At 42.0% G+C, this 19,256-nt stretch overlaps 1 protein-coding gene and 1 long non-coding RNA gene across 4 annotated transcripts in view; one reads left to right on the forward strand and one right to left on the reverse strand.

The window, feature by feature from the left end:
- LOC110072413 (uncharacterized) overlaps positions 1-19,256 on the forward strand; it is a 41,678-nt gene that overhangs the window by 6,446 nt on the left and 15,976 nt on the right. The gene's annotated exons all lie outside the window — the stretch shown is intronic.
- PARD3B (par-3 family cell polarity regulator beta) overlaps positions 1,767-19,256 on the reverse strand; it is a 621,722-nt gene continuing 604,232 nt past the window's right edge. For both annotated transcript variants that reach the window (XM_072978456.2, XM_072978451.2), the window contains one exon: positions 1,767-6,966. In XM_072978456.2, the coding sequence (XP_072834557.2) occupies positions 6,606-6,966 (361 nt within the window). In that variant the 3' untranslated portion in view covers positions 1,767-6,605. The remainder of the gene's footprint in view (positions 6,967-19,256) is intronic.

The following is a 19,256-nucleotide window of genomic DNA, read 5'->3' on the forward strand; positions in this document are numbered from 1 at the left end:
CATCTGGTTGCTGCACAATGGCGGAGGGCAGAGTTTCACTTAACGGGCTTATTTTTGGTGTAGGGCTTATATTATGAACATCCTGAAAAATCATACTAGGTCATATTTTCAGGTTAGGTCTTATTTTGGGGGAAACAGGGTATGTAAATGACTGTGTTAATATGTGTCTTTTTCCTGCGGTAGGCATGTTTGTGTGACTGTCGAGGAAGTATTTATTTGTGCATCCTGACATGTGGTAGGAACAGGACTTTTTATACAGTACAGTGGTGCCTCGCTTAACGAGTGCACCGTATAGCGATGTTTCCGTATAGCGATCCCTTTTTCGGGATCGCTATACGGAAACATACCCGATCTTCGCAATGGGGAAAACCCGCATTGCGAAGATCGGGTATTGCGGCGGCCATTTTGGAGCCGCCGAACAGCTGTTCGGCGGCTCCAAAATGGCCGCCGGAAGCCCGGAAATGGCTGCCGGCAGCCGTTTTCACGCCGTGCCCTCGCTTAGCGAGGGCGCGAAAATGGCTGCCGGCAATTGGAATCCTCGCTGAACGGGTAAGTAAGAAAGATATTGGAACGCATTAAACTAAGTTTAATGCATTTCAATACATTTTCCCTACCCGTTTAGCGACGATTCCGCATAGCGAAGGTTAATCCGGAATGGATTAACCTCGCTATGCGGGGCACCACTGTATATTATAGTGTGGTACATAAAAGTTAATGGGCTTTGTTTGCTGCATCATATGGAATGATTATAAAGAAGACATTTCATGGATCAGACCCAAGGCCTATCTAGCCCAACTTTGTTTCCTAAATTTGGCAGCCTGAAGGTCTGTAGGAAGACCACAAGCATGATTGCAACTGACCTTTCCTCACTGTTTTCCTCAGTGACTGGTTTTTCAGGTGCACTGTCCTGAGCCTGGTTGTAGTATATAGCCATTATTATGAGGGGCATTGGAAGCTTATCCTCCATGGAGCCTTTGTATTGTAATTTTCAGCCATCTAAGCATAAACTTTAAATGAGGCCCCTGTCAGTACCACTCAAGGACCTCTCTCTAGTATTCTAGATAAAGCAAAAGCAAAGCGTGCTGCTTATATACCGCCCCATGGTGCTTCAAGCACTCTCTGGGCGGTTTGCAAGTTATTTATGCAGGCTACACATTCCCCCCCCCCCAGCACGCTGGGTACTCATTTTACTGACCTCGGAAGGATAGAAGGCTGAGTCAACCTTGAGCTGGCTCCCTGGGATTGAACCCCAGGTCATGAGCACAGTTTTGGCTGCAGTACAGCGGTTTAACCACTGCGCCATGAGGCTGAATGCTTAAAGAATGGCATTTCTAGTAATCCTCCCCTCCAAGGTATCTATAAACCTCTCCTCCAAAGGCAAAATGGGTGGTGGTTTATCAGTGGCATTCAGCAAAAAAAGAGTGTGTCCATAATCAATAGAGACAACTGGGGCACATGTGAAGTTCAGATGCTTTTCACCTCCATGTATGCCTGTGTCAGATTTAGTGCCTTGGCAGATGAGGACTAAACATGAGCATCACAAGAGCAGTTCTGGAAACCTACGAGTAACCTGTAGGTCTGCCCTTGTGTGCATGCAGCCTGAAAGTGTACCCCATGTAAAACCATTAACAAGAAAGAAGCCAACCATTGGCCCAAATGCCTGTGACACCCCCCACCCCCACCCCTTGTGTTTCCTCTCAAAGCCTCTGTGAGGCCTGGACACAACTTAAAAGGAGCAAAATATCATCACAAGGGGCACTTGGCAATTGTTCTTTAAATCTTTTATTTTAATGCAAAATAAAACTGTTCAACATTTATATGGTGATATATAACAAAACTGAAATAAAAGGTCAAACTTGATCTTGTAATACAAAATGATCTTTCAAATTTCTTCCCAAATAAATTTTCCAAACCTTTTAACAATTCAGTGCACACAGTTACAGATATATATATTTTAAAAAACACCTTAAGAAAGTGTAGGAAAGGGCAATAATGTGCAAAACCAGAGTAACTCCCCTTACAGTTCAAACTTCCAAAGTCCTGGGAATTCGTCAGAGATAATCTGAAGTGGCTGACTTGTGAATTGAGGATTCAAAAAAAAAAATCTGGGTTTTGCATTGAGGACCAAGCAGGCCTCCTGTAAGTGCACATATGGTTGGAATATTCTTGCAAAAGAGTTGCAGCCAAAGGCCTGAGTGGGGAAGCACTGTAACTTCCACAAGGGAGATGGAGTTCCCTTCTGAGCACAAGGAGAAGGGTGAGGGAGGTAGCACTCTCATGTTAGACAGAAATCAGGCAGGCATGTGAAGGCTGTTTCTGGTTAAGGATATTGGCTGGAATATGGAGCGCTCGCTGCAGAGTGCAGACTGAAAAGCTGACTTCCCAGTTTGCCTCCCTGGCCTTTAGATGGCCTTCTCAATTGCTGTGATTGGTGTTAAACCCCTTTTGAATCGTAGGGGAATGTGGGAAACTGCTGGTGTCTGTATGAAATCCTGAGTTGCTCAATAGTTAACATGTAGAGTCCATTAAAAAAAAAAGTTGCAACAGGAGTTTGATCCAAAGTACACTGATGTTTCCAGTAAGTTTTGTGGGCTTTCAGCCAGGCCTCTGTTCCAATTGCAGTACTTAAGCCAACTCTGCATTCAGGGAACAAATACATACAAAGCCAAATCTGGACCCTTGACAGCTGTGATCTGAAATCAGTGTTGGTAGCACTTCCCTTGTACTGTCCTTGTAATTCCCATCCCCACCCACAGAATCAGACACAAACCCTTCAGTCCCCTTTACATTGAGAGTCACATTTCAAACCAACAGGTTTTGGGAGGAAAACACACACACACAAACACACACATATCTCAGTTGCCTAGCCACTGCAGCGATCTCCTTAGTCTATGGCAGTGGGTGGATAGATGACTGGCAAAATACCCCCTGCCACTTGGTAAGAAAGATACACCTGATTTGCAACTAGTTTTATCTTCTGTAAAAATGCAGGGTCCTGGGCTTTCTGTATTATTGGTCAGCCATACTACTTCCCACTTCCTCCAGTGTCAGAAGGTTGCTTCAGTGCAGTGAAGCTGTTGCCCAAAGCCTGGGAGAGACATCCCATCTTCTCATAGAGTGGACCAAGCCTGTGAAGATATTCGGCAAGGGCAAACTATTGGTTCACATCTTTAAATTTGGTGAGAAAACGCAACTGTATTTCTAGAGGGGTAGATCAAAACCTTCCAGGAAGGTCTGTTTTCATACTGGGGGTGTTTCCTGCTGGATTGGCACATTCATACAGAAGCTCAGTCAAGTCATTTCAGAAAATAAAAGGACTGTTTCTGATCCCTAATATTCCCAAACATATGAGCACACAGCGGAAAAGAGCAACTTGCAGTCCAACTCATCTTCATTTTTGTTTTTTGTTTTTGCTAGTCATGTATTTTCATCTATCAGCTATGGCACCTTATGAAATATGTGTGCACTACACATTCGCCTGCAATATGGTGCTGAGAACCTTTTTTCCATTGCTGGAGAGACGCAAGCTAGGCACGTGCACACACAGACACAAACGTAGCTCAGCAGCCAACTGCTTCCTCCCCACACATACAGTACCCCATCTGAAGCATGGCATTTCAGACTGGCATGCAATTCCATTTGGTCCTTCTCCCCCAGCAGAGTCAAGGGTTTTTGCCCCTTCATTGCCTACGGAGCATGGAGCATCCATATAGTTCCTTCCTTCCTTCCTTCCTTCCTTCCTTCCTTCCTTCCTCAATCTCTCTCTTTCTTTCTAGAAGTGGGGAGGGGGTGTCTCCTACTGTTCCAAAACCAGAACTACTGCTGAATAAGTTATTGGTGAAGATTAACAGCTTGCCCTACCAAATGAAGCCACTGAAGTCAATGAGAATTTTACAGGGTGTTTCAGCTAACATGGAAGCAATGGAGCAAAAACTTAAAAGGCCATAAATAACCTAAGGTGGATGCTTTCTATCCAATATGGATGTGTTTCTTGCCCCTGAAATGCTGTCAGTTGTCTTTGTTAAACAGTGAAATAACTGCAGAAGAGAGTGTTAGAAGGCAGTGATTTATAAGGCAGAAGTTTGTCTCTCAAAGCTCCTCCTAATTGTGATCAGGCTAGAAAAAAACCACTGTCATCAACATTAGTTTCTCCTGTTGAAGGATCTCTTTGTATCACGGGTTTCTGTTTATACAAAAGCAAAATGCATTTCAATACTTTCATCCTTTCACTCCTAGAGGCAATTCTGCTTGTGCTATGTGCTTCTCAAATCTTTGTTCATTGGAGAATCCTACAGCTTACAAGGTTTCTCTTACAAAAACTGAAGGCTACAGAGTCAGAAACAGATGTGCTGTAGTAGCACCAGGGGGAAATGCATGTGCTTATCATTTGGAGGAGCCTTCACCTCCTCAGTGTCCACCAGGCTTCATAGGCAAGGTTAAGGCAATTATTTCAGTAGTTTGCCTGCATGTACCTGAGACAAATTTAATATTGAAAGATATAAGATTTCTTTTTTTTTGGGGGGGGGGGAGATCCGTTATCCATATAAAAGTAGAGACAGCAATATTTAAGATCAGTTATTTAAATGTGTTTTCTTGGAAAAGGACACCAAATACTTACACTTCATTGCAGGTTTCTCATTCACACCTGCCTGAAATTAGTAACATTCAGCTAAGAAAATAGATCTAGACCCTTACATGGCCACCTCTCTATCCTACCACACAAAGGTAGATTATTTTTAGGAACAAATAATCACATATAACATTGTGTGAAAAAGTCCATTCTTGAAGATTTTTCTCTCTTAAAATTAACCACAAAATCACTCATCAGGGAGGTTTTTCAACTGGGCGCTATTCAGAAATGCATGTGACATTCTATATAAGGATTTGGCACACAACCTTGGGTTCAGAATCGGGGACTGTTGCAGGTTTTGTTAAAATTCAATTACTAATCTGCATATTAATGCTGGGGACAACAGTGATGGGGCTGTAGATGCCATACAAAACTATTGAATCTTTCATGGGGTTAGAAGAGCTGATGCTTTGAAAGGTAGCAAAGCAAATTTGCGTGTGTGATAGATTCACTATGCACCAAGTCTCTCGAGGCCACCTGGTATAATGAAGCCATTTCAGAAAGGGTAAATGATAAATGACTGTGCCTAGTAGATGACCCCTCTGTGTGATATATAATAATTATGAGATGACCTGTGTAATGAAACCTGTTAATTTGCTGCATACCAAAAGAAAACCAACAAATCATCTAATCCATTTCTGTGGCCAGGGCCAAGGTCTTTCCCTCAAAAGGAAAAGGGCTAAAGACTAGGCTTGAAATGCATCTGAAGATAGAGCCTGAAGAATTAAAAAGACAGGCTGGAGCTGTTCAAAATGCCTAACTAGAGTAAGTTTCAGAAATCTCCTTAGACTGAGGGGCACAAATCCACAACAAATTCTTCTCATATTTCATAGACACCTGCAAGAGATGCTCCCTCCCTCTTGCCCAACCCTAACTACACTTCAGAACATGGCAACAGTGCCAAGATACCATGTGAGTGGAAAACTTGGTCTTCATGCTAGAAGACCCTGTTTGGCACTTAAGCATTCAGCCAGCCCTTTTAGGATTGAGTCATCCTTTCAGAGAGAGCAGCAGTAGACCAGCTTCAACGGGAGATTCTTTGCAAAACATCTGCAGCAAAACAGAGGGAACCTTTGAGGGGTATCCTTGGTCCTCCATGCGTTATTGGTAGCTCACCCTAGTGGATAATTATTAAGTGATATGTTGCAGCCATTTCTAAGAACAATAGCAGTCGAGTATCAGGTGTTTCAGGATACATACATTTTATCCTGAATGGGCTAGAATTTATCCTGGATGGGCTAGAATTCATTGCCAGGACTCAAAAGGCAAGATACTTCCTGCTGAGCCACATCGTATCTCTTTCCAGGTAAGACAATACCATAGGATATTTCTGTGAAGAACACAGGCGAAAGGGAGATCAGGATAGAAAAGATAACATTCCAAGGAGTAATTAAAATGAGAGAGAAGATTAAAATGAGAGAATAGTACAATATTTCCAATATTACAACAACAAAACATGTTGAGGGCCCACCATTTCCCAAACACAAAGTAGCTCCTTGTAAACTTGCCAGGGGACATTGCAAATTATCCCAGATTCTCCCGTCAAATAAGCTTTTAGCAAGGAAGTGCTTACTCAATGCTGAGTATGCACTCAGTGAATTTGATGGAACAAATTTTCTGGAACTGCTTCCAAAATAGATCCCCACACTGTGGGCATCTTGTGTGTGCCTGTGTTCCTTGCAAGTAGCCCCGAGTGGCACTTTGCAATGTGCTTAGAAATTCTCCTTACTCTTCATCTAATATAGCATGTCCTTCTATATCCAAGCAACATTTTTAAAAATATGCTCTGATACATTGATACCTAAAAATGGTGTACCGCTTTGCATGAGTTTGCAGTATGTTTAGGGAAGGTGTTTTGGGTGAGGAATGGTGAACATGATGACTCTCCTGGAGTATATAAGCTCAGTGTGACCAGCTCAGTGTGATCACATCAGTCTTAAAAGATACTGTACTGATAAAAGAGTTGAACATTCGGCTACACAGCTGCAGTCATTGAGTCTTTCTGCCGTGGATCTTGATGTCTGTATTGGTAGTGATCAGGACCAGTTTGACGGTGGCCTGTTCTGCCCATTTCATTATATGACAGAACTCTTTGACCTTGAGGGGGTGAGGGTGGTACATCTTGACGGAGGGGCCCTTTGTGCTGGGTTACTGGTTGTGGTGGGTAATACTGAGGATACCATAGCTCTGTTGCTCTTCGGCTGTCTTGAGGGTGAAGGTAACTCCCTTTGGAAGGATGAGCTTGAGGCTGGCCTCCTTGACAGTAAGGAAGATCTCTCTCTTTGTATGTGACATGTAGCCCAGTTAAATACTCCATGGGTTCTACAGGACCATGCCTAGGAGAGGAAATAAAAAGAAAAGGGAGAGTGGATTTAAAGTTATCAATAGCAATCCCATCATGACTTTCACTTAAAATGCTTCATTTGTTTGGGATACGAAATGCCAGCCTATCCAGCAAGCAGCCCATCTGCGTAAGATGAGAATACAGGTTTCCCCAACTAAATACTGCTAGATTGGTAAAACACAAGATACTGGGTGGAAAGATCCAGTCCAGCTCTTTCACAGAAAAAGCGTTTGAAATCTTCCAACTCGCAGTGTAGAGTTAACTCATAATCCCTGAGTAGTAACAACAAATACAGACCCTTTCCACAGTGCCTCTGAGGGTGTCTTATCTAGCCTGAGGAGAAGCAGATGAGTTTGGATTCAATCCTGACAAGCCCCACAAAGGCTCACATACACCAGTATTCACACCTCAAAGCTTTTTTTTGGTCAATTTTCTTTTCTCAAACATGTCAGTCCATAAAAATCTCAAAGTCCCACAGCTGGAAATCCTGGAACGCCAAGAAGAAAGCGTGAAGGAGACAAAGGTATAGTCTCTGTGTTTCCTGGGCCAGCTGCCAATAATGCTTTTCTTTGCGGGGGGGGGGGAGAGGATCCTAGATGCACACTAGTCTCCAATACACACATACACACATGGCTCGAAGAGGCTAAGTCTTGGAGCCAGTTCTATATATTGTCTGCCTCTATAAAGATTTGACAAGGTCTGGTGCATGTGAAAAGTAACATGTGTGACATCGTAGTGTCAGGGGACCTGATTATGGAGTCATTTCTGTAGTTTTCTCTGTCTTAATTCCAGGATTTACATTAATCAGGGATTCTCCCTAATAAGAGCAAAGCTAGGATAAGTATTACATGGAATAAATAACTGTTGTATGTAGATGTCAAGTCTGAAGCCAGAAAAGCTCAAAGCGATTAGGGGATGTTCTTTTTAGACTTAAAGCATTTCCATAGTTCCAGAAAAAAATACACATGGGCTTTGAAGAACTTTTGTGCACAACCTTTTTTTTTACACTCAGAACTGGGTGATGGCATTTCTACTGTATCTTGGTTCAAGGTTAGTTCAGACCAGATGTGCTGCAAAACAACTTTGCATATATATATATACTCTGTGTGTGTGTGTGTGTGTGCGCACACACACACACACACACATATAAATAAAGAGAGAGAGAGAGAGCACATTTGTGCTCTCCCTATTGGAACTTGGTGATTTCAGAAAGTGTTCTCTCTCTCTCTCTCTCTCTCTCTCTCTCTCTCTCTCTCTCTCTCTTGGATAAATGCAGAATTTGTGTGATTACACCCCTTGTGATTACTCTGTAAATCCAGCTCGCAAGAGAAAGGATGGAAGCCCTGGGAAACAGCCAGGTTTTGTTTCAGCTAAAATAAATTTAGGAGGCTGGTTGATCAGATGGAACAACACAAATTCACTACAGGCAAACAGGAGAAAAACCTGATAACGAAGGAGGAAAAGCTGGCCAAGACAATAGCTCAAGTTTTTCCCCCAGACCTATTGTAGATAAGCCTTTACAGTTTCAAATGTGGTAGAACATACGTTTACATCAAGAAGAACTCAAACAGTTATGCCATTATTGTCACTTTTGAATTACGGTTACCCTAATAGGGTATTCAAAGTCCGTAAGATATTCAAGGTTGATCATTGCCAGCACCCTCTATCTTCCATGGTTAAGCACGGTTTTAAACCTATTTCTTCTGAATCTTAGTCTGACACTCTATCAGGTATGTTACCTGAACTTTCCCAGGTAACTCCCATTCTTTGGGTAACAAAAGCAGATTATGGAAATGGAAAAAAGGAAAATGAAATAAATATCTTGCCGTTCTATATCCATCTTCAAAAGTATCTCAGCAATATATTTGGGATGCATATGCATGCAACCTTACACATTGCTGAGCTGGGGCATCATGCATTAAGTGCCCCAGGGAAAGGAACAGAGGAAGCAGTCTCAGGAAAAGACCTTTCCCTTCAGGCAAGCTTTCCCTGAGTGACTGGCTGCCTGAGTGGAGGTTTTTGATTGTTGCTTTGAATGTGTTTTGGCGTTGCTTTTAAAAAAATGTTTTTAGTGTAGTGTTTGTTTGATCCTTTTTAGTATTTGTATGCTCAATATTGTTAGCTTTAAATACTGTCTTTTAATGATGTAAGCTGCCTTTACCTTGGGGTAAAAATATTTTGAATGAATGAATGAATGAATGAATGAATGAATGAATGAATGAATGAATGAATCATACATACATACATACATACATACATACATACATACATACATACATACATACATACATACATACATACATACATACATACATACATACATACATACATACATAGTGAAACCATAACCAAATAGCATCAGCTCTGACTGGCAATGGCTCTCTGGGGTCTTAGGCCTATCCTGGAACTATCACCCCACCCTAATACAGTAATGTATTGGTAATCTTCCTTTGTAATCTTCCATATAAGCAGGCCCAGCCCTGATTGACCTTTGGAATCAGATGAGAAAATCTGTGTTCAGGATGGTGACAGGGTGCTTTAGACCACCAGGACAACCTGAGCTCTGTGAGAATGTTGTACACCACTCCTATCTGTGTTAGCACGTCAGCTGGTGGGGAGCAGTGCAGGCTGCAGCATGTGTAATATTTGCAATGTTAACTGCAACCCTCTGATATGAAGGACATCTGTTTTATTTCAATTTTTGTTTCTTACATTCATATTTGTACCTGTAGGCTGCTTTTCTGACAGAAGGTCTTGCAATGTAGCATACAGCCATTTGAAATCTTATTACAGTGGTACCTCACTAAATGACGACCCCACTAAACGACGAATCTGCATAACGATGACTTTTTGCGATCACTATAGCGATTCGCAAAACAGTAATTCCTATGGGGGATTTTTGCTGGATGTCGATTAGGTCCGTGCTTTGCGAACCGTTTGTTCGCAAGACGACGATTTTTCTGACTCCGCAAAATGGCTGCCCCATGTTTTCTGGACCCATGCTTCGCAGGGCAGCCATTTTTACAGCTGATCAGCGCTCGCAAAATGGCTTCCCTAAGGGCAATCTTCGCTGGACGACAAGGTATTTTCCCCGTTGGAATGCATTAAACCAAGTTTCAGTTCATTCCAATGGGGAAAGGGTTTTCGCATGACAATGATTTCGCTAAACTGCGATTTTCCCGGGACGGATTATGGTCGTGATGCGGGGGCACCACTGTATCAGCAAGAAAGAACAATTGTTCCCCAGCGGCTGGTGTACAGAGGCATAATGTTGCTTCTTCTGGAAGTGAATAGATGCTCTACTTGATCTTTGCCAAAAGGCTGAGAAGCTGTGGAGGCTGGTAGAGCCATGGATATACGAAGTTACTTAATTCCTTTCCAAGTTGGTGATCATAATCACACAGCACATTCTGTAGTTTAACTCTACAGTGTTTATGACGACATCATTTTCTTTGTCTGGAATTTTCTATAATTCATTTTCATTGGATAACTGGGAGAATAAGGGGAAAAAATCTTTCTTCCTCTGCAGTGTGGGATCTACACTATATGTCACCTTGTGGTAAAGGCCGATTCGCACCGTTCTTCCCTACTTAGCAGAAAATCCCAAGAAGACCCTTTGCTTTTAGGGAGCTGCTCCAGATTTGCGATCAGTTTGGCTACTCTTTTCTGTACTGTTTTCACCTCCGCATGTAGAATAACTTTTCTGAGATGTGGCCGTGATACCTGTGCAGAGTACAGTGCTTGAACTGTAGTAAGCAGCACCACAGATTTGTGCAAAGGCTGAAGGGGGAATGGATTTGGTGGCCAGCAAATTCCTGAGGAGACCCAATGAAGGTAAACTCGGTTGGGAAAGGATTGCATTTAACTAAAAAAAAAAAAAAAAATGGCACATACGGGTTTTTTAAAAATGTATTTCTAAAAGAAATTTTGAAATTCAGTGGCCATATTTGTGAACAAGCATCACATCATCAATAGGCTACATGGATCTTAGAGCCATACATTCTCTTTCCTGTTCCTAGTCTTGTGCTTTTGTAGATGTCACAAAGATGGCAATGAGAAAATTGAATCTTTTGCCCTGCTGGACAAACAGACTTTGATGTAGTTCATTTTCCTCAAGGGCAGACCTTGAGGGCAGACATCCTAAGGGGTGTAAGTATGGTCGAAAGAGAAAGGGTAGTATATAAAATAAAGCAGAATGAAAATGCATGCTTTGGTGTGAGTTCTGCCGTTCTGTCTGATTTAGCTTGTGGGATCTGCCTAGCCTTGGTGTCAAGTACAGTGGGAAACACTGTTGTATCAGCTCCTGCCACTCCACTTTCTGTAGATCCAGCAGTACCTTATATTTTTTGGGGGCGGGGGAGCTGAAACCCTCACTTTCCAGCTGTGGTTCAGCCAGTACTAAAGGGATTGCTTTTACTTGATTGCTCTGAGGCTATTCCTCTCATGAGCCCAGGGAAGCTGTAGATAACAATAGAGAGATGTCATTGTGCCGAAGGAAGGCAAAGTCTTAAGATGGTATCAGTTGGTTAGTTCAGAGAACCGTTGGTCTGCCATTCAGATTGTCAGGGGAAAGCACATCCTATTATTTAACGCCTCAGTAGTTTTATTCATCAGCTGTCAAGGAGGAATGAGTTGGCTCCTTCACCAGCAAAGAAAGAGGTGCTTTTAATCCAAAGTGAATCTTCCTTCTTGTGTCTTAAGGAAGCCCTTGAGAAGGATTCAGAAAATAAACTAAACCTTCAATAGCTGGACATAGAGGAATGGCCCTGAATCTGGAACTCTTCCAGATGATTATGTTGTTCTTATGTTGTTACATGCCATCAAGTTAGAACTGACTTATAATGACCCCAGTAGGGCTGTGGTGGCACTGCAGGTTAAACCGCAGAAGCCTCTGTGCTGCAAGGTCAGAAGACCAGCAGTCGTAAGATTGAATCCGCGCAATGGAGTGAGCTCCCGGCGCTTGTCCCAGCTCCCGCCAACCTAGCATCTCGAAAGCATGCAAATGTGAGTAGATAAATAGGTACCACCACAGTGGGAAGGTAACGGAGTTCCGTGTCTAGTTGTGCTGGCCACGTGACCACGGAATCTGACTACGAACAAATGCTGGCTCTATGGCTTGGAGACGGGGATGAGGACCACCCCTAGCGTCGGACACGACTAGACTAAATGTCAAGGGGAACCTTTACCTAATAGGGCTTTCAAGGTGAGATATTTAAGGAGTAGTTTCACCAGGTCTATATTGGGAATGGGTTTTTGTGGCTGGGTAGGAATTTGAACCCAGGCCTCCCCAGTCCTAATCTGTCACTCTGTCAACTGCATCATACTGGGTATCCTGATCATCTTGTAGCCAAAGCAATTTTTAGGATCCCACATAAAGCTGATGAGACTGAAAAACATTAGGAAGGGGTGGTACGAACTAAATTTTATCTGTGTGGTTGATCTTTCTTCCTTTGTTGATAGGCTTGAAAGAGATGAAAGGTTGGAAGATGTGGACACAGCGGTCATTTCTCATTTAATAATCTATAGCTTAATAAGCAAAAATTGTTAAATCTGGACTGGCTTCATAGTTACCCTGTTTCCCTGAAAATAAGCCCTAGCATGATTTTTCAGGATGTTCATAATATAAGCCCTGCCCCCAAAAGACGCCCCAGTTAAGTGAAACCCCACCCTCCGCCATTGTGCAGCAGCCAGAAAATGGCATGACTGTATTTGAATACATGTAGATGGTTGTACATTAAAAAAAATAAGCCCTAATGCATTTTTGGAGCAAAAATTAATATAAGACCCTGTCTCATTTTCAGGGAAACATGGTAGGTGGCTGGATGGGAGTGTCACATTATAATATTATCCATTGTTTTGTATGCCCCTGCAGTACTGCTTTTAATATCGCACTTCTTTAACATAAAACAACAAACATCTAATCTTAAGGAAATTGTGCCACAGAAAGAAAACAACGGATGGTTTGCTGAAATGTGGATTTCGTGGTGCAAGCAGTGATTGTAGCGGTCTCAACACCTGTGGCTTCAGAGTCCTTTTAGTATCTCTGAGGGTAGCTCCAGACCCTTCAGCATTTTGTCTGGAGTTTCTCAAGCAGAACTGGGAGGGTCTGTCTTTTATAATGTTCTGTTTTTCAAGTGAGAACTCTCTGGGGAAGACCAGGGTCCTGAAAGTCCATGGCCTGGAATTTTTCTCCTCTCTTTCCACTTTAAAAACAGGAAATATTTTCACAAAGCTGTACCAAGGGGACAATGTAGGTTCAGTTCAAGGCAGATAATGTTTGTATGGTGCCTATGTTAGTGATTTAACCTGTGGGCTTAAGAGAATGTAGCAGGGGGAAAATGCATATTGTGTTTTGCTTCATGCAAAACAATTTTAGATTAATCTGGAGTTCCGGGTAGATACTCAGGCTCAATTGGAAAAAGAGTCACTAGGCTGGGCTCTGATATACAGTGGTGCCTCACTTGACGAGGATAATCCATTCCAGCAAAATCGTTGTAGAACGAAATCGTCGTGAAGCGAAACGAAAAAGCCCATTGAAATGCATTGAAAACTGGTTCAATGCATTCCAATGGGCGAAATTCCTCAGCGTCCAGCGAAGATCCTCCATAGGGCGGCCATTTTCTGGTGTCTGTAATGCAAGGAATCCATCCTAAAACACAGCGGGGAGCCATTTTGAAAGCCTGACGATCAGCTGTTTTGATTGTCGTTAAACGAAAAATCGGTTCTTGAAGCAGGGAACCTAAGCGATTTTTGCCTATTAAAACATCGTTTTGCAATCGCAAAAGCGATTGCGAAAACTTCATCTTTAAGCGATTTCCTATATACAGGCACCACTGCATATAGGAAAGGCTCAAAGAACAGCCTATGTTTTGAGAAGCTTTTAGTTCAGTGGTAAGCAATATCAGGTCTGGGGCCAATTCTACACAAATCTGAGACGTGCTAGAACTACATCAGTTGTGATAATGAGCAAAAATTCTTTTTTAAAAAATTAAAACTCTGTGTTGTCGCATGTTCCACTTGCAAGTTCCTTTTTGTTGACTGAATGGGGTCTTTGTGCCCAGTTTTATGGCAAACCCCCTGCCCCTGAAGGTTTTCAGGAGTACAAAATGACCACCTCCCCCTGTCAGAATATGTTTAAAGCACGGGTATTGGGAGAGGCACAGAAACAAGAAGGCCACATCTGTCCGCTGGTCTGCCCCCATGTGAGAGGAGTGATTTGCTTTCTAGTTAAAGATCATGGTACAGAGCTTTTACTCAGAGTAGATACCATTGAATTCAGTGGGGCATGATTCCACATAAATATATAGGGTAAGGGTTTGCCATAGCACCATCCTCTTTCTAAAAGTATCCTCAGTTTGAAGGGTTGTCCAGTCCAAGTTTGATTCAGAGATGAGGAAGCATAAGGAAGGAAGTTAAGGAATCTTCAAGTTGTCCTGCAGGGAAGCGCACCAGGACAAAAGACTCAGCAAGCCCACAGTCATATGGTCCTATTCAGTTGAGACAGACTTTGTAATTTTGGATCTGTACACATATATTAGTATTAGATATGGGATATTCATATGTGTATCCCTGGATACCATTGCCAAGGGAAACTGGACCCTCCCCTTCAAACTAGCAGGTCCACTTACTGTTCTCCACATGGCATTCACAGCCAGCGTAGTTCTCATTGTGCCCAGCCGGCGTTTCCTTTCTTCCCCACACAGTTGACCACTCTGGCTAGGAGGAGGGATGGCAAGTCTCCCCGCTCAGCTGTTGAGTGGTTGGTTGTGCAGGGAGGCAGGGCACACCGGCTGTACATGCTGCACAGCGAGCAATAAGTGGACCTGCCAGTTCATGGGTGAGGGTCCCGTTTCCCCGGGCACCTGTGGTGCTAATATTCATATCCATATTCCATGGGATATGAATATGAATACCCCATGTCTAAGTATATGGCATTTGATGCAAATCACTGTCCTCCTCTTTCAGGTGATACATGTCTTCTTATTTACTAGCCATCTTAGTATACAGGACTGCAGCCTTAATTTTTTTCAGAGGTCTGAGCAACAACAATAATGTTTCACAGATTGTACTCTTAATCGTAAGTCACTTAGATTGGTGATTGCATAAGTCTTCATCCTTCTGAAAAAGGAGGGGGTGGGAAATCCACCTAATAGTTCTGCTGCAATCTTATGAGGTGGATGAGAAAGCACCAGGCAGCAGGATTAACTGTTCTTGTGGCTGTACATACGAAGCATGAAAATTGACCTCATTTTTGATGGAAATAGAGCGAAGAAGTATGTTTAAGCATACTGAGGCTAAGGAGACTTCCGGGATATACTCAGTAATCCTTCTCTTGAATAGTTTGAGCAAAATCTTCAGCAGGCTCCGACTGCTTATTTTTATTGCTCTCTGGGACTATAAATAAGGCAGAGTTTACACTTCAGTTAATTTGACTGAGAAGTGGATTCCTTCCCTTTGCCAACAGAAAGGTGTTGGGTTGTTGCTCTTGTTACGAGTGTGTTTTGTATGGGAAGATAACATTATAGTAAATTCTAATGCAGAGTGTTTCAGCACAAGAAAATAACTCTAATGGAATCCATGAAATTTAAAAAATCACCAACTGGGTGACAGAAAGAGGAAATCTGGAAATCTCAGTACATGACAGAACTAAATTCTAGCCATAGATAACTACACATTCTTGTTGAAGCCATGGCTAAGCAGATTTTTTAAAAACTCAAATCTTCATAAATTCTGCCCAAATCTGTGACTTGTGTAATTCTGGATAGAAAAAGAGAGAACTATGTTAAGTATGGATGAGGAGAGTCATGTATGCTATCTTGAGCTCAGTGGTTTGCAGGTGAGATAGAAATGTAAGAACATACTCGAGTCAGAGCTTGTCTACATGGGTCTTTTTGGAGCAAGTTGGTGCAGGCTAATTAGCATCATGTGGGGTGAATTATAAGTGCAATGTGCCTTTTGGTGCAATCCTCGTATCCAAATCGGAGCTCAAATGACTATTTGGTCTGACTTCTTCCAGTCTAAATTTTTGACATTGTGAAGTAGCTTAATAAGCATGCCATTTAAAATATATTGGCAAATTGAAAACTTCCTCTGCTCCTCAGTGTAGGTAAGGGAAGTTAAAAAAAATACTTTAGATTATCTTAGACCATTACTGATGCACTGCATCACTTACATATTTTTTAAAAATATTTTTTTAAAAATATATTTTCTTTGCTTTGTCTTAAAAGACCGGTCAAGATAATACTGCCCACAAATTTTACTTACCCTGCCTCTCCACCAAGAAACAGAGGAAGTGTTAAATTTGCTGATGTTCTTAAGTGGCTCACTTATTAAGCTACATAAAGATACTGGAAATTCAAACTGGAAGGAACCTTGACAGCCAGAAGGCTTGCTTTTGGTCCATTCCCAGCAATCACACACACTGTAAACAGAGCAAGCCAGAGCAGTCGTACCTGCAGCAGAAAAGTAGAAGCCCCTGACAGGGGCTCAGAAAAGTGGAGGAAGGGACACTCTGGAGGTAGTTCGGTTCCCTCCAGCAATTATGTCATGTGATCACCAGAAAAGAAAGTGAACAAACCCATCCCTGCAGTGGACCAAACACCCAGACAAATGCCTGTCAGATCACGCCCTAATCTATTTTATTAATTTACTTACTGGATTTGCAACTTTACTTTTCCCCCAAATTAAGACCCAAGGCTGTTTACAGTGGTATTGATTAAAAAGATAAAGTTAAAGCACAATACAAGAGAAGAAAACTAAAATAGATTTAATTTAAAGTATTTTAAAAGCACATCATTAAGCACTCAACTGACTCCTTTCTCAGCCGCCAAAAGCCTGTGTATTATGTGCTGTCAAGTCAGAAACAACTTGCATTGAAAGTAAGTGAGATATTCAAAGAGCGGTTTTATCAGTTCCACCACTCGTATCAGTGAGTGTCTAAGGCTGGGTGCGGATTCGAATCTAGGTCTCCTGAGCGCTAGTCTGTCACTGTATCCGCTACAGTACATAACTTTTTGCCTGCTTGCAGAAGGGCGACAGGAAAAGGGCCAACCTAGCTTTTGTTGGGAGAGGCTATCAGAGAGAAACCTCCCATCTCTCCAACAGATATGCTTCTATTTTTTAATGAAATGAATTTTTATTTTTTGTATAACCTGCTGATCATGAGGAAAGACAAAGAGCTATATAGGGCAGTGAAGCAGATACTATTTTCAGGATGTGACATTCTGTATCTTAGAACCAAAGGAAGGCAGCCTGCAGTGGCAAAAAGAGGGCTAGATCATGGGTTTTGGACTTCACAGCAACCCAGAATTTTGTGAAAACTCTGACTTTAGAGACAGAACACTAGCTTCCGTGATTCACTTGCTCCCACATACAGTGGAACGTCTTAAACAACACATGGACTTGAGTCCATGGCTTGTTTAGTATGACATGTGAACCTAGGAGCTGACATATTGCGGCTCATTTCTCTTTGAAAAGAATGCATGATTTGCCAGAGGCTTTGTTTCTAAGCCTTGCTGGAGGAGGGAAAGGAAAGAAAAAAGGCTATGGCTGGAGTCACAAGTCTCATTAAATAACCTGTCGACCAAAAAAAGGTGCTTCCATTGCGTCTTCCAAAAGCAGAGGTGACTGGACATGGTAAACCAGATTTCTTTGCTTACTATCATATGAAAATGGGTCTGGAATTTTTTAGAAGTCATCTGTTTCTGAGATAAAATGTGCTATTTATTATGCATTTTGATGTGCTGAATTTAAATGCATAATCTCAAAGAAATTCACGAATCTGAGGACCAGGAAAGACAATTTTCTTTATCTTAGCATAATTTAACCTTGGAAAATTTCTATGGGGGTACTTGAGAGCTGCTTGTGTTTTGTCCATCATCTTGACAAAGTTCTTCATCAGACCCAGCTTGATGGTTAAGGGTGGTAACAAAATCTTCCTTGATTCAACAAGTTGTGGATGCTTAACATTTTTTTCTCCCAGGCTCCAGTGACTGTCGGAGTGGCCCGTCTATCTTGATGTAGTGGGAATCTCTTACATAACTATCCCATTCGCAGAGAAAACAGCAGTGCTTTGTGTATCCAATCTGCAGAGCAAGTACGAGAGCAAGAACCTTGACATTGCCACAAAGTTGCCACTGATGTTGGTCATATTTTATGCACCTCAAAAGGTGTTGCATGTTGTCATACTTTTCCTTCATATGGACTGCATGACTAACCGGAATTGATGGCAAAACATTGCCTTTACGCAGTAAAATAACTTTAAGACTCTTCTTTGATGAATCACTGTCTCCACTCATTTGGATTGTGAACAATGTTGAGGGCAGCCACCACACCATTGATGTTGTTCAGGCTAAAATTGTTCTGCCTCAAAAGCAAGTACTGGCCAAACCCAGTCATAGATTGTATACATTTGTTGTTCTTTAGTCGTTAAGTCATGCCCAACTCTTTGTGACCCCATGGACCAGAGCACGCCAGGCCCTCCCGGAGTTTGGTCATATTCATGTTGGTAGCTTCAATGACACTGTCCAGCTATCTCGTCCTCTGTCGTCCCCTTCTCCTCTTGCCTTCACACTTTCCCAACATCAGGGTGTTTTCCAGGGAGTCTGCTCTGTCCTTCCAGTGAGCATTCAGGATTTCTTTCAAAATGGATAGGTTTGTTCTTATTTCAGTCCCAGGGGACTCTCAAGAGTCTCCTCCAGCACCAGAATTCAAAAGCATCAATTCATTGGCGGTCAGCCTTCTTTATGGCCCAGCTCTCACTTCCATACATCGCTACCGGAAAAACCATAGCTTTGACTATGTAGACCTTTGTCGGCAAGGTGATGTCTCCGTTTTTTAAAATACTGTCTAGGTTTGTCATCGCTTTCCTCCCAAGAAGCAGGCATCTTTTAATTTTGTGGCTGCTGTCCATCTTTGCACAAAATTTATTTATTTATTTATTTTATTTATTAGATTTTTACCCCGCCCCTCTAGACAATGTCTACTCAGGGCAGCTTACATAGATAAAAACACATTAATACATTAACACATTAATATAACTTATATAAAAATACAATTTTTTACGTATTTATGTATGAATTATTTTTGTACGAATTAAAATGATCCTTTAATTCTCCAATTTTCTTGAACAAATCTCTGGTTTTTCCCTTTCTATTATTTTCCTCTATTTCTTTGCACTGTTCATTTAAGAAGGCCCTCTTGTCTCTTCTTGCTATTCTTTGGAAGTGTGCATTCAATTTTCTGTAACTTTCCCTATCTCCCTTGCATTATATTTCCCTTCTC

Source organism: Pogona vitticeps, chromosome 1 (assembly GCF_051106095.1).
Source record: "Pogona vitticeps strain Pit_001003342236 chromosome 1, PviZW2.1, whole genome shotgun sequence".
In the NCBI taxonomy this organism is placed as follows: domain Eukaryota; kingdom Metazoa; phylum Chordata; class Lepidosauria; order Squamata; family Agamidae; genus Pogona; species Pogona vitticeps.